Source organism: Mytilus galloprovincialis, chromosome 2 (genome assembly GCF_965363235.1).
Source record: "Mytilus galloprovincialis chromosome 2, xbMytGall1.hap1.1, whole genome shotgun sequence".
Lineage (NCBI taxonomy): Eukaryota > Metazoa > Mollusca > Bivalvia > Mytilida > Mytilidae > Mytilus > Mytilus galloprovincialis.
Genome location: NC_134839.1, coordinates 45,419,464 through 45,433,618, shown reverse-complemented (window position 1 = coordinate 45,433,618; position 14,155 = coordinate 45,419,464). Strand labels below are relative to the sequence as shown.

The 14,155-nt window shown below is 31.9% G+C and overlaps 1 protein-coding gene across 11 annotated transcripts in view; it reads left to right on the top strand.

Annotated features, from left to right (window-relative positions):
* LOC143063671 (bromodomain adjacent to zinc finger domain protein 2B-like) overlaps window positions 1-14,155 on the top strand; it is a 60,659-nt gene that overhangs the window by 32,298 nt on the left and 14,206 nt on the right. For 10 of the 11 annotated variants that reach the window (XM_076235963.1, XM_076235965.1, XM_076235962.1 and 7 more), the window contains 12 exons: window positions 1,560-1,613; window positions 2,119-2,184; window positions 2,849-2,911; window positions 3,450-3,527; window positions 4,345-4,456; window positions 6,538-6,683; window positions 7,400-7,507; window positions 7,978-8,087; window positions 9,711-9,785; window positions 11,437-11,671; window positions 11,846-11,902; window positions 12,651-13,854. In XM_076235963.1, coding sequence (XP_076092078.1) covers window positions 1,560-1,613; window positions 2,119-2,184; window positions 2,849-2,911; window positions 3,450-3,527; window positions 4,345-4,456; window positions 6,538-6,683; window positions 7,400-7,507; window positions 7,978-8,087; window positions 9,711-9,785; window positions 11,437-11,671; window positions 11,846-11,902; window positions 12,651-13,854 — 2,308 coding nt within the window. The remainder of the gene's footprint in view (window positions 1-1,559; window positions 1,614-2,118; window positions 2,185-2,848; window positions 2,912-3,449; window positions 3,528-4,344; window positions 4,457-6,537; window positions 6,684-7,399; window positions 7,508-7,977; window positions 8,088-9,710; window positions 9,786-11,436; window positions 11,672-11,845; window positions 11,903-12,650; window positions 13,855-14,155) is intronic. The other variant, XM_076235956.1, reaches the window with a different exon arrangement.

The following is a 14,155-nucleotide window of genomic DNA, read 5'->3' as shown; positions in this document are numbered from 1 at the left end:
GGCCAACTAAACATTTCCACCTGTTTATCTAAAATGCCCTTTTCCTGTCATTTGCAAATAAGGTTGTTCTTTTTTGTTCTTGATTAAGAAAAACTAATATTCATATGCTCAAGGTGATTTTCTAGGATAAAAATGAACTTGATGAGGCTGTAATATAATGAATGTATATGTAAGCAATTATCCTAAAATATATCTCTTTCTTAATCAGATATTCTTGTACTATGTATTTTGATTTGTTCCACATGCTCTTGCATACAGGCAATTGATATTGTATTTATCTTTGTTTACACAAATTATAAAATTTTCAAAATTTCTACCCTAATTTTACTATTGGAACTGGAAAAAAACACAAATATTAAGATAACGTATCCAGTTAAAATGGAGGATTTAGTATTCAGTGCAAACAATGACAAATACGATATCAATATCCTGTAAATAAGTGCCTGCGATTTGATCAACCTTATCAAGTTAGCAGAGCTTACAAAGAGATCGAAATCAAACACTCCACATTTTACCTAATAGAGTTAATTAGTCTACTAGTATTAACCTCTACCCACCTAGCTACAAGCAAGTTCTAGATTTATTGCCAAAGATAATGATTTATGAAATGAAATTTAGACAAGATACAAAAGAGATTTTATCTCACACTAATCAATATCCTTTGTAAAAATTTTACATTTGTAATACATGTAGTGTCATACAACATGAATTGTCAGAGCAACTGTATGAACCAAGTTTCATAGTACCAAAAAGCCAAAATTTATACTTAATAAAAACCAGAATCAGGCTTTCGTTGTCATTGCTTGTGTCTTTGAAGTCTGGACTGTTGGTTTTAATGAACATTGTTTATAGATGACCAGTGTCTATTGGAAACTTGTCAGTGGATTGATACTGCCATGGTACTCTTTCAATTTGTATTTTTTCATTGAATGTATAGGAAGTGTATTGAATGCTCTGTAAAAGATATGAACCAATATTGAAAATGAAGAAGTTGTATAGTTAATATGCACTATTTGAAGATCTGAGTTTATATATATCAGAGCTATTAAGCATATCATTAAGAACTGCATTGGAGGCTTTTAGGTTTTTAAGTGATGACTGACTGATAACTGTTTTAATATTTGAGTGTGATGGAAATAAACATTTGAAAAGACCTGCTAGATCAATTTGAGATCAGATTTTGTCACAGTTGATCATTTAAAGGTTCTTGTCAATCAAAAATATTGCTGAATTCCTTGTATAATCTTGCTAGATTTGTATCATTAGGGATGCAGACCTGCAAAGTCCCTTTAGCTTTACTTGTAACATTATATTTTGTATGTTTCAATGTAATTATGTAAATTTTGATTTTAGTAAAACTATAGTAATTGAAATTTTTAAAATGTTTGATCATGATCAACTCATTAATTTTCCTGGAACATTAGAAAATACAACTCTTTTAAGTACAATGTATATCAAATTGTTAAATGGTTATATAATGTAATGTCAGTTTGGATTTTATTTACTTTGAATTTTTAAAAAGCAATAATGATTGTTAATAATAGTTGACTTTTTTGTAGGATAGAGAAATGAAAAGGCAGCAGGCTTTATTGATGAAAGAACAAGTTAATACGGTAAAATTTGATATACCTTTTAACTTATTACAACACCCCAGATGGGAAGGAGATGAATATACTGTTTGACCCATGTCTGTTCATCACATTGTTCTCAGAAACTATGAAGAAGAGCTCTCTGAAATTTGTTATCTTGTAAATGTCACCTTGCAATACCCTGTGACACTGGCTCAATCTTTTACTGTCATCCACCCAATTTCTTCTAGAAAAAAAGGGGTTATAGGGGGAAAGGATCTGTATTTAAAACTTAACTTCTTGGCCTTTTGCTAAGTTTTGATATTTGACATCTAGTTTTAGAGTTATGTCCTTTACTAAGGTGGTAAATAAACACATTTGGTGTGTGCCTAATATATATATATATATATATGTCACATCAACCAAAAGACATACATTTGGGAAAGCTTTATCTAATTTCACATCTAGTGGAAGGGCACTTTATTGCAAAAGATAATTCTTCCTATGTTTAGTTATCAGATCAGTATTAACATTATAATGTTCTTAACAGGATAGAGAAAGAAGACGTCAGCATATACTGTTGGTGAAAGCATTAGAGACACAAAAGAAGCAGGCGGTAAGAAATTTCATGATTAAAAAACTGTAAAAGACTTACAGACTAGCTTTTTACTACTTGATTATATAATTTTATACCAAACGGCACTTTATAAAATATGCTAGCAAATAAACTTTCATGACTTACATTTTTTGATATTTCAGTTTGTTGAAGGTGAAAACACAAAATTTCTAATTTCCTTATTTTTTTGGGCTTAATTCTTGGGATCCCATTACCCTTGATTGTTGATCAATTACTCTACAGTGTATTTTTGATGCAAATTTACTGTGGAACTATACCCACCATACAACTAAATATTATCCTAATATCTGTCATAAATTGGAACTTAGTAATGATAGAAAATTATACTATCTTCATTTGTCTTTTGCCAAATACAGAAGAATGTGTATGCTTTAATATATATCAATAAAATTGAGAAAGGAAATGGGGAATGTGTCAAAGCTACAACAACCCGACAACAACCCGACCATAGCTCATTTTCCTTTGCAAATGCTTTCATATTAACAGTTGGAGACTTTAATATCATCAGAAACTATAAAAGAAAATACTTGATCTTCTGCTACTGTATTAATTGAACTTCAGAAGCTGCTAAAAATAGAAATTAGGAGATTTTTTGTATTGCAAATAGAATAAAGGTGAGCCGTGATTTAATTTATATTAATAGGAGAAAGATAGAATAAAAGAATCCAGAATGGCTGAGAAGAAGATTTCAAGAGAAAGAAAAATGGTAACAATTCCCTTTAAGAATAATTATTATAATTAAAATCCTAATGGTGATAAAAATGGCCACTGTCATTTAAAAAATTGACAAAAATACATGTAAATTGCCAATTACTAGCAAACTTTGTGTAAATGATAACTTTAAGAATTGTGTTTGAAGAATCAAACACCCCCTAACATAACTACCGAGAGGAGAAAAGTTAACTCAATATGAAAAAAGGTGATATGGTGGCATACATCAATTCTATATTAACTAAAAACCCCAAAAGCTTGAGACATATAGTCTTCAACAATAAACAGGTGTCTGCATATGTCAAACTCCAAACCGACTTTGCTTTAAACAAGTTGTAAATAGATTGAACAGAGTTTTGCCAATTTACTTGAAATCATTATAAATAAGTCTCTTACTTGCTTTCTTATTTCATAGTGATATTATTAAATTTGGTTTAAATAGTCTTTATATGAGAAGTTACTTAGTTTGGCCTGGTTGTTCAATTATTTATAATAATATGGTACTTGGTCTGAACATGAATTTCTATTTGTAGGAGCAAAGAAGACAGGAGCTACAATTACTTAGAGAACTTAGGCGACCTGTTGATGACATGCAGCTAAAAGAAGCCAGGGTATATATATATATTTCTTTTGTCTTTAACAATAAATACTAGTTGAATAAAGAAACTATATACCAGTAAAAAACAATCTAATATTAAAACTTAAATTTTAAATGCATGTGAAACTTCTAATTTGAAACAAGAATGTGTCTATAGTACACGGATGCCCCACTCCTACTATCATTTTCTATGTTCAGTGGACCGTGAAATTGGGGTCAAAACTTAATTTGGAATTAAAATTAGAAAGATCATATCATAGGGAACATGTGTACTAAGTTTCAAGTTGATGTAACTTTAACTTCATCAAAAACTACCTTGACCAAAAACTTTAACCTGAACTTCGCACTATCATTTTCTATGTTCAATGGACCATGAAATTGGGGTCAAAACTATAGTTTGGCATTAAAATGAGGAAGATCATATCATGGGGAACATGTGTACTAGTTTCAAGTTGATTGGACTTCAACTTCTTCAAAAACTACCTTGACTGAAAACTTTAACCTGAAGCAAACGAACGCACGGATGAACGGACGAACAGACAGAGGCACAGACCAGAAAACATAATGCCCCTCTTCTATCATGGGGTATAAAAAAGGTTGAATATGTTTTATATACTGTATGGCTAAGTTTTGCTATAAAACATTTACATGGACTTTCTATTAGAACTTTATTGACTATGACTAGAGTTATGATTAATATAAAACGCAGCTAGACTTATTGATATATAACTACAGTTATTGCTATAATACAACTGTTGTAATAAAGCATGATTAATTACATTTGATTACATTAGCATTTTTGTATGCATCTTTTTTCTCTTTTTTTCCAGGTATTACCAGAGTATCCCAGGATAAAAGGAATAGAATTGAATGGGACTGCATTTGCTGATATCCTGATGGTTTTGGAATTTTTGCATAATTTTTCAGATGCTCTTGGTTTTGGTATGTACAATTATTTTTTTTACAAACGAAAGTGAACCAACGCCTGGTAAGTCTGTAGTAAGTTAGAGTCCCTGAAGTGGATACCTCGGGTATGCAGGGTCGTTATGATAAAACACAAAAATGTAGAAAGTCTTATAACAACAACACTTGAGGGACTGCTGCATAAAATTTATTGATCGACATGTTTCGGTGCCTAGGGCACCGTCATCAGGATACAAATAATACATTTGAACATGCTTAAGTATACAATCGGGTTGTCTTATGACGACGTCATAGTATAATAGTTGTTATGAAAGAGGAAGTGAAAGTGAAAGTATAAATAGAAAATGTATAAATAGATTGTCAACATAAAAATGAAAGTAAATTAAAATTGTTTGTGTATCAACTCTGTGTTGTTAATGTCTTAACTAAAAATGTTGTATATTGAGTGTACAAACACATGTCTGTCCCACAGTTCTTCCGGTAGCTCATCTAAACAGATAGTATCATCACTGCTGCTGGTTGTCAGGTCTATGTGGTCTTCTTGAGTAAGGTCCATGACATAACCGTAATCGTTTGTTATGTATTTCGGAATGTTTTTTGGAATAGAAGTGTCGGAATCTGAAAGGTATAAGTCCTGTTCCAATGTACTTGTTGATGGTTTTTTGTATTCATGCGGTGATTTTCCTGCTTTTATCCTGAATATAGGGGTTTTCCCGTTCCATTCTTTTTTCTGGACGGCTTCAAAGGGGGGTCTCCATTTTTTTACTGCTTTCGCCATTTCCCGAGGATTTTGTATGAAACTGTTGTAATCTTCTTTGGCCTTATCTGGATGTTTTGATTTCAGATGTGTGATGGCATTTGATTTCCTAGTGAAAGTAGCATCACAATGTTTGCATTCAAACATTGTCGCGGCTGGTTCGTGAAGTTCTTTGTGGTGTCTTCTTAATGTTGAAATACTGCAGAAATGCCCGAAAACATTCTGCAGTATTTCAACATTAAGAAGACACCACAAAGAACTTCACGAACCAGCCGCGACAATGTTTGAATGCAAACATTGTGATGCTACTTTCACTAGGAAATCAAATGCCATCACACATCTGAAATCAAAACATCCAGATAAGGCCAAAGAAGATTACAACAGTTTCATACAAAATCCTCGGGAAATGGCGAAAGCAGTAAAAAAATGGAGACCCCCCTTTGAAGCCGTCCAGAAAAAAGAATGGAACGGGAAAACCCCTATATTCAGGATAAAAGCAGGAAAATCACCGCATGAATACAAAAAACCATCAACAAGTACATTGGAACAGGACTTATACCTTTCAGATTCCGACACTTCTATTCCAAAAAACATTCCGAAATACATAACAAACGATTACGGTTATGTCATGGACCTTACTCAAGAAGACCACATAGACCTGACAACCAGCAGCAGTGATGATACTATCTGTTTAGATGAGCTACCGGAAGAACTGTGGGACAGACATGTGTTTGTACACTCAATATACAACATTTTTAGTTAAGACATTAACAACACAGAGTTGATACACAAACAATTTTAATTTACTTTCATTTTTATGTTGACAATCTATTTATACATTTTCTATTTATACTTTCACTTTCACTTCCTCTTTCATAACAACTATTATACTATGACGTCGTCATAAGACAACCCGATTGTATACTTAAGCATGTTCAAATGCATTATTTGTATCCTGATGACGGTGCCCTAGGCACCGAAACATGTCGATCAATAAATTTTATGCAGCAGTCCCTCAAGTGTTGTTGTTATAAGACTTTCTACAATTATTTTTTTTATTTAAATCTTTGTAATATGGGGCCTGCTAGATTTTGGTCAGTGCTTTACAGTAATAATTCTGGCTGTTGGCTATTTGTATGTAGTATAATAACTTAGTGCTATTTTGGATTTCATAATTTTTATCCTGATGGATTTTATACGACAGCAAAAATCTTTAAAAATTTAAGCATAGGTTATTTTACCAATTAGATTTAAAATGTTATCAGAAAGGTGCACAATATTTTTGTTGAAGTTAATATAATATAAAGATGTAATTGTTGTGCTAACCTTGACTTACTTTTAGTAGATAGTGATACCTTGCCCACATTGAGGACACTTCAGGAGGCTGTTATTGGTAAAAATGAGGAAGATATGGAAGACTATATAGCTCTGACTTCACATCTTACTAGATATGCTGTCATGGATCCTGGGGTTCCAAATCCTAAGGAGGTAAGGAGAAAATAGTTACAACACCCTGGGCAAAATGTGTAATATAATAACATCTTCATGATGTTTCAAAATTTACAGATTCACTGATGCTTATTCATCACCAGAAGATAACAATATGGTGTAAAAAACTGAATGTTGCATTATTTAAGTAATGTTTTGATGATTTGCCTTCTTGAAAAAAAAAAAAAAAATAAGGGCTATTCCAGAAAAAAATGTATGGGGTTGGGGGGTTGGAAGGCAGTTTTTGTCAGCACCCGCCACCCAGACAATTGTAATTGAGATTTATAGTGCATTATAGTGTGAAAAGTTGCTCTGATACCCATCATCCATGTATTATTAATACAATGTGCCTTCCAACCCCCCATACATTTTTTTCTGGAATAGCCCTAATAAAAAATTTCTTGGCTTGAAATGCTGCATGCTTATGAGTGTTGCATCAGTTTTAGTTTTAAAAACACAAAATATAGTTTCAGATAACAAAAGATATCTTAAATTGAAAACTTATTAAGTAAAATTGTACTCGTTCAAAGATTGATAAGTATAGATTATTGAGTTTTCTACACATTGAAATCATAAAATATCAGCCGCGAGCCACAATATTTTCGGTGAGTGAGCGCAGCATTATGTCAAGCGTGTAGGGAAGGACTATAAATGTAATTGAAAATTTTAGGACATCCTATTCTATGACTACAATTAGATGTGAATTATTATTTTAGGCAGTTACAAAACTAGGACAGAAGATTATAGATGTTGATATTAGTGATGGTGTTGTATCTGAGGTTCTCTGTATCTTCATCACTGCAAGGAATGGTAAACCAAATGAGGTAACTGTGCGAGACCAAATATCTCTCATACCAAACGGTGATATTAAATGTCACTGAATGGAGAGATATAAGATAATTGAAACTTTACTACTGGGTGTCTCAGATTTTTGTGTGTTGATGTTTTCAGGAGTGTTTTATTATTTTTTTAATTTCATCTACTTCAGCATACCGGAGATTTCACAAAAATAAAATTTTGATGCCTCAAGTTACATCAGTTTTTGGAAGTGATTAAAGGTTTTCAATGTAAAATGAACTTAATACTTCTATGATATGATTAAAATTAAAAACTGAAGCTTTTAGATGTTTAAGATGTTTTAGAACGAATGAAATTTCATTTTCCATGTTACACCAATGCACAATTTTTTTGTTCAGAAAAAATCGGCTTATTTTGTATTTCAGAAATCTCTAAAAGAAAAAAAAAAGAAAATAGTGCTGAATCATTAGATTAAAAGTTTGTTACATTCTTTCAGATGAGTGATTGGTTACAAGAGAAACCATTAGAATCACTTCATCAAAACCAAAGAGCTTCAATCTTGGCCTTCCTTTGTAATGAGTTGTTATGTGGGAAATCTATTTCAAGGTGAGTGTATACAGAGAGTAGAGATACACATTTTATTCCAATGATTTTAAATGATGAATGTTCCTAGTGTCATCAGTCTGCATGGTTACCATTTAAGTATTTAAATGGTGATAGTGTGAAATACTAATAGATATAAAAAGATATGGCATGAGTGTCAATGAGACAACTCTCCATCCAAGTCAAACAATATAAAAGTAAACCATTATAGACATTTAATTAAGGCAGATACAAGAACAAGCAAATAACTAGCTTTATTGAAACTCACCAATATGTTTTGAAAGATAAAGATTAAAGAAGAATTTGCTGGAAAAGTAATTTATTTAAGAGAAATATGAACTATTGACATCGTATTGTATTGTTTCTTTTTCATCTTTAATCTTAGAAACTATCTTGAAAAAAATGTTTGAAAGAATAATGTTTGGAAAAAAATGGCAGAAAAATTTTACTGCAATCTTGAAAAATACTTAAAATTGAGAATGGAAATGGGGAATGTGCCAAAGAGACAACAACCCGACCATAGAGCAGTCAACAGCAGAAGGTCACCAACAGGTCTTTAATGCAACGAGAAATTTCCGCACCCGGAGGCGTCCTTCAGCTGGCCCCTAAACAAATATATACTAGTTCAGTGATAATGAACGCCATACTAAACTCCAAATTGTACACAAGAAACTAAAAGTTAAAATAATACAAGACTAACAAAGGCCAGAGGCTCCTGACTTGGGACAGGCGCAAAAATGCGGCGGGGTTAAACATGTTTGTGAGATCTCAACCCTCCCCCTATACCTCTAGCGAATGCAGAAAAGTAAACGCATAACAATACGCACATTAAAATTCAGTTCAAGAGAAGTCCGAGTCTGATGTCAGAAGATGTACCCAAAGAAAATAAACAAAATGATAATAATAAATAAATAACATCAGACTACTAGCAGTTAACTGACATGCCAGCTCCAGACTTCAATTAAACTGATTGAAAAATTATGTCTTCATTATATAAATATCAGTCACAATCCTCCCCGTGAGGGGTTTAGTATCATACCATCATAACATATATGAGAAGAACATAACCAGTGTCATGCCAACAACTGGTTTATTTTAATAATAAATGTGTTTAGTTCCGATGCAAAGACCCTATAAGTGAATCAATATTAACGCCAAAATTTGCAATCTTTAATGACCTGACAACAGTATAGTAACTATATCCCTTCTTTATAAGTCTATTTAAAGGTTTTGTTAGTTTCTGAGGTGAATACTGACATTTTTGTGCTTTATAAAGAATATTTCCATAAAATATTGGATGTGAAATACCTGAACGTATAAGAAGTCTGCATGTTGCTTGTTTGGTGATATTTTTTTCGTGTGCTGTACTTGAAATGATAATGCAGTCAATAAAAAATCTGTGTTAGTTTTTGTTGCAAATTTGCAATATGGATCTCCTTTGAACAGTTTTATATTTTAAATATATTTAAATGTCTTACAAGAGTGTTTCTTAACTTGTAAAGGGGTACTGAAGTTTAGTCAGTATTATCAGCATAGATGTGAGATTTGTGACTTAAACTCGTGATAAGTTGTTATGGTTATCGAAAGTTTCTTTACACTGTTAAAATGAAATTTTGTATTTTTCAGTGAAATAGAGAAGAATTTAGATCACATGGGTGACATTCGAAGAGACAAATGGGTAATAGAAGGACAACTAAGAAGGTCAGTTAATTCTTTATATCATAAACAGGGGTTAAAAAATCCACTAGCCCGACGCCCGGGACTACAACATTAAGGCCTCGGGCAACCAAAACTTGTAACCCAATATGCCCGACGGACTGGTAACAAAAAATCTTCGCGTTTCCAAAATATAAAGTGGAAAATCCCCTTATCACTATTATATCTTAGCCAATCAGATTTGACTACGTCATCTGGGATTCCCAGAATTTGAACTGATTTTGTAGGATCCCATACTTTCAATATCAATTTTTCAGTACAGGGGTATTGTACATTGCTTATGCAACCAGAGAAATATAATGTAACCAGATTGTACCTCCTTCTGAATAATTTCTTGAATTATAAATGTGAACCCCTTTTAACAGCAGACACCCGACTGTTGTCAGATATAAATTTGTAACATGTGCACATGTTATGGTAGCCATTTTGTTTTTGTTTACATACTCTGAAGAAGCCTCTAGAACCATGACCTATACATTAACAGTCTTCAGAAAACTTAAACTTGATGCAATGATATTTCATCATTATGATTATGATTATCTTCATTGATATTCAAATGAATTTGATTTTTAAAGAAATAAAATTTATAACAAATACAATTTCAGTTTAGCGACTGTGCTCAGTTTGGAATCTATTAATAGCACACAATTAGCTTACCATGGACATTACTGTACTTCCTTTATAAAACTATTATAAAAGACACAACGTATGGATGATGATATTATTCACATATATATTTGTGGTCATTTGATTTATTTTGATAAATCAAATTTTTTAAACTGAAAACAAGTATGATCATAATATGTAACCAGCTGATATTTCTTTTACACAAAAATGATGATGTATCTGATAAAAATTACTCCAATCCTTTTATGCCAGGCATGCTTTTATATAACCATGTATAGAAGTGGTCAAGACTTGTGCCATCTCGAGATTTGAGCAAGTCATATTTACAGTACATGTATATTTAATGAGTATTCAATTAGCGAATTGAATATAATATCTGCTAATGGGATATTTGTTGCTGTAAGTTTTGGGTATCCAATTTGCCAAAAAATCCACTGTACAATTGATAAAAATTGTCAAGTTTATAGAATTCATTGTTTATTGCAGGAAACGGCATACTCGGGCTAGTAGGTCAGTTTTGTTGGGCTATTAATTCTTTCAACAGGGCTAGTAAAATCTTGCTACCAATTAGCCCTGGGCTAGTGAGCTTTAACAAAATTTCTTAACCCCTGATAAATCAAAGCTTTACATCTTGTTCAATATTTTTGACTCATATAATGATGAATAAAGATAGGAAAATTACTATCTAAGGACTGTGGTCAAAGTAACCAGTTGAGATAAATTAAAAAAAAAAAAACAACAACCATTATATGTGTAATCAACAATTTGATATTATTAGTAAATTGTACACTGACATCTCATATAAATTACATAAACTTACCAAGAAGAATGGAGGGTTTATATATTTTTTTCTCTATTGTCTGATTTTAAACTTTATACAGTTTAACATATAATTTGTGTTTTACAAGTCTACAGTATATCTACAGATCGGAAATTTGATATCAGTATATTTAATTGTATGACTTAATTAAAATAGAATAACTACAGTAGTCTAAAATTGTGTTTCAAGGTTAAGAGTAAAACAAGGAAAAAAGTTCCGGTCTCCCACTAAGCCAGTTAGAGAAGATGATAACTCAGTCCTGACAAAGGATGGTGACGACAGTATTCTAACTTGTCAAGATGGCGATGAGAGTACATGTATGAGTGTTAGTAAAAGAGGCAGTGATGAAGAAGAGGAAAAAGATGATGAAAGTGGAAATGAATATGATGAAAATCAGTCTGTAAAAGACAATGAAGAGGAGGTGGTAAGTCAAAGACTTTTAACAAAACTATATCCTTTGATGTAAGATTTTATCCTCGGCTATCTTGTCTTTTGGCCTTTTATTTCTTAAACCATTTTTTTCAATTTTAGAGGTAAAGCTTTAATCTTAAGTAAACCATATTGAGTTCCTTTTTCAGTTTATTATGGTCTATTGCAGGAAGATGAGAATCTTAGTTTTGAAGAATGTGAGAAAAAGATTGAGAAGTTACAAAAGGTAGGACATTATAATTTGTGTCTACTTCAGCTGTTCTAAATGCTTAAATAAACAGATTATTAGATAAACATACTAGAGATAATTCATATTTACTGTATGAATAAATAAGACTGTTTTTATCGTTCTCTTAAGAAAGACTGTTGAGAAAAAAAAAAAAAAAGGTATATGCTGTCATTCTCTCTTAATTCATTCTACAACATACAGTTATACAGGCGTCTTTCTCAATAACTTTAAATATTGAGCTGACTTTTATGCACCACTTATAGGGCCATCTGTTTTTCTGTCTGTCCCTCTTCAGGTAAAAGTTTTTGGTCCAAGTAGTTTTTGATAAAGTTGAAGACTAATCAACTTGAAACTTAGTTCACATGTGCCCTATGATATGATCTTTCTAATTTTAATGCAAATTGAGTTTTGATCCGTATTTCATGTACTATGGACAAATTCTTGTTAGTACTAATGTGATTCTTCTATGATGAGTTACAAATCGAGATTAAGTTTGGTTCTACACCACCACAGATATTTACTGACATTGCAGGCTTCGGACTTTGAAAATTTTGTGAAAACTAAATAAAGATTGAGAACATTATTCTATTAAAGGTTTGCATGTATTTTTAATATTTGATACATTAAATATATACTATTTCTAAACTTAAATGTTTTACCTACTGAAATCAATCTCTTAAGAAAGTGTGACACACAGTATTAATATTTTAGCAGAGTTAAAAGATAACATATTTATGTATTTTAGCAACATGCTCAACATAGAGCAAAAGTGTTCAAAGCATCTCATAGAGTTCGTGCAATAACATTAGGACAAGATAGATACAAACGACGATACTGGGTGCTCCCGAAAGCAGGAGGAGTTTATGTGGAAGGATTAGAATCTGGTCATTTTGAAGAAACAAACATGAAACAGGAGTGTGAAATTAAATCAGAATCAACAAGCATGGCAGTGGAAGATACAAAAGCAAACATTAAAGATATTAAGGAAGAAAATGAATTGTCTCCTGCAAAGCTTCTGAAATTAAAAAGCTCAGAAAATTCCAGTTTAGGATCTTCAGAAGTATCTGATAATGTGAATATTAAACAGGAAAGTCTTGATTTCTCAGGAAAAAAAGATAATGAAGCTGAAAACACAAATTCAGATGTAGAAATGAAATCCTGCAATGGTGAAATTTCTACTTCAGCAGATAATAGTGCAATAAGTTTACAAACAGAATCAAAAAATATTTTCTTACAAAGTCCTACTTCAAATAAATTGAGTGATTTGTGCAATTTATCTAAAGTAAAGTCCGAGCGGAGTGAGGACTCTAATCTTATCATACCACATGCTCATTCATCACCGTTGATCACTCCATATTCACCATCTCCATTCAATATGTTCTTCAACTCATTTTCAAATCAAACAACTGAATCAAATGCTAGTCCACTGCCAGCCCACCAACATCCAAAATCATCAACACCTTCCACTGACTCAAAGTCAAGCTTTCTCAGTATTGACACTCTACTTAAGAAGGAAAGTGAACCAGTAAAAACATCATCATCATCATCATCTATATTCAGTACTTTTTCGTTAGCCCAAGATCAAATAACATCAAATGACGATCAGAAGCCATGGTTTAGTATATTACCAAGAATGCCTTGTGAAGATTTATCAGTGGCTCAGGTCACATCACAATTGGGAATGCATGGTTCTTATAATTCACTTCCATTTTTCTCACCATTAACTGTTAGTGCCTTTCCCATACAAAGTCCAGCTTTTTCATCATTCCAAATAGGACAGTTAACAAATTCAAATCAGGACGAGGGTGAAATAAAACAGAATTTGAATATCTCAGAGACAAATAATTCTTTCAAAATTCCTAATACACCAAAGATGGAACCAAATACTCCAAGCATTTTTGATCAAGGAGAAATTAATACTTATGATGAACCTCAACCCATTGAAAAAGGTGAGTAAAATTATCAAGTCAATATCTATTTCTTTTGTTATATATGAATAATGATAGTGGACCTTGAGATACTCATACTGTGGAAAATACCAAAATTAAAATCTCAAACAATGAAATGATATTGTTTAATATGATATTAATGATATCTATGTTTATATCTTGTGGAAACCTGAATGATATTTCTATGTGATTGAAAAATTGAAAGACTTGCTTTGTAAGATAAAAAATATACTTAGGGCAGGGGACATTTGAACACTTTTCTTTTATTATCTTGTAAAATGTAGTGTCAATCTTTGTTGAT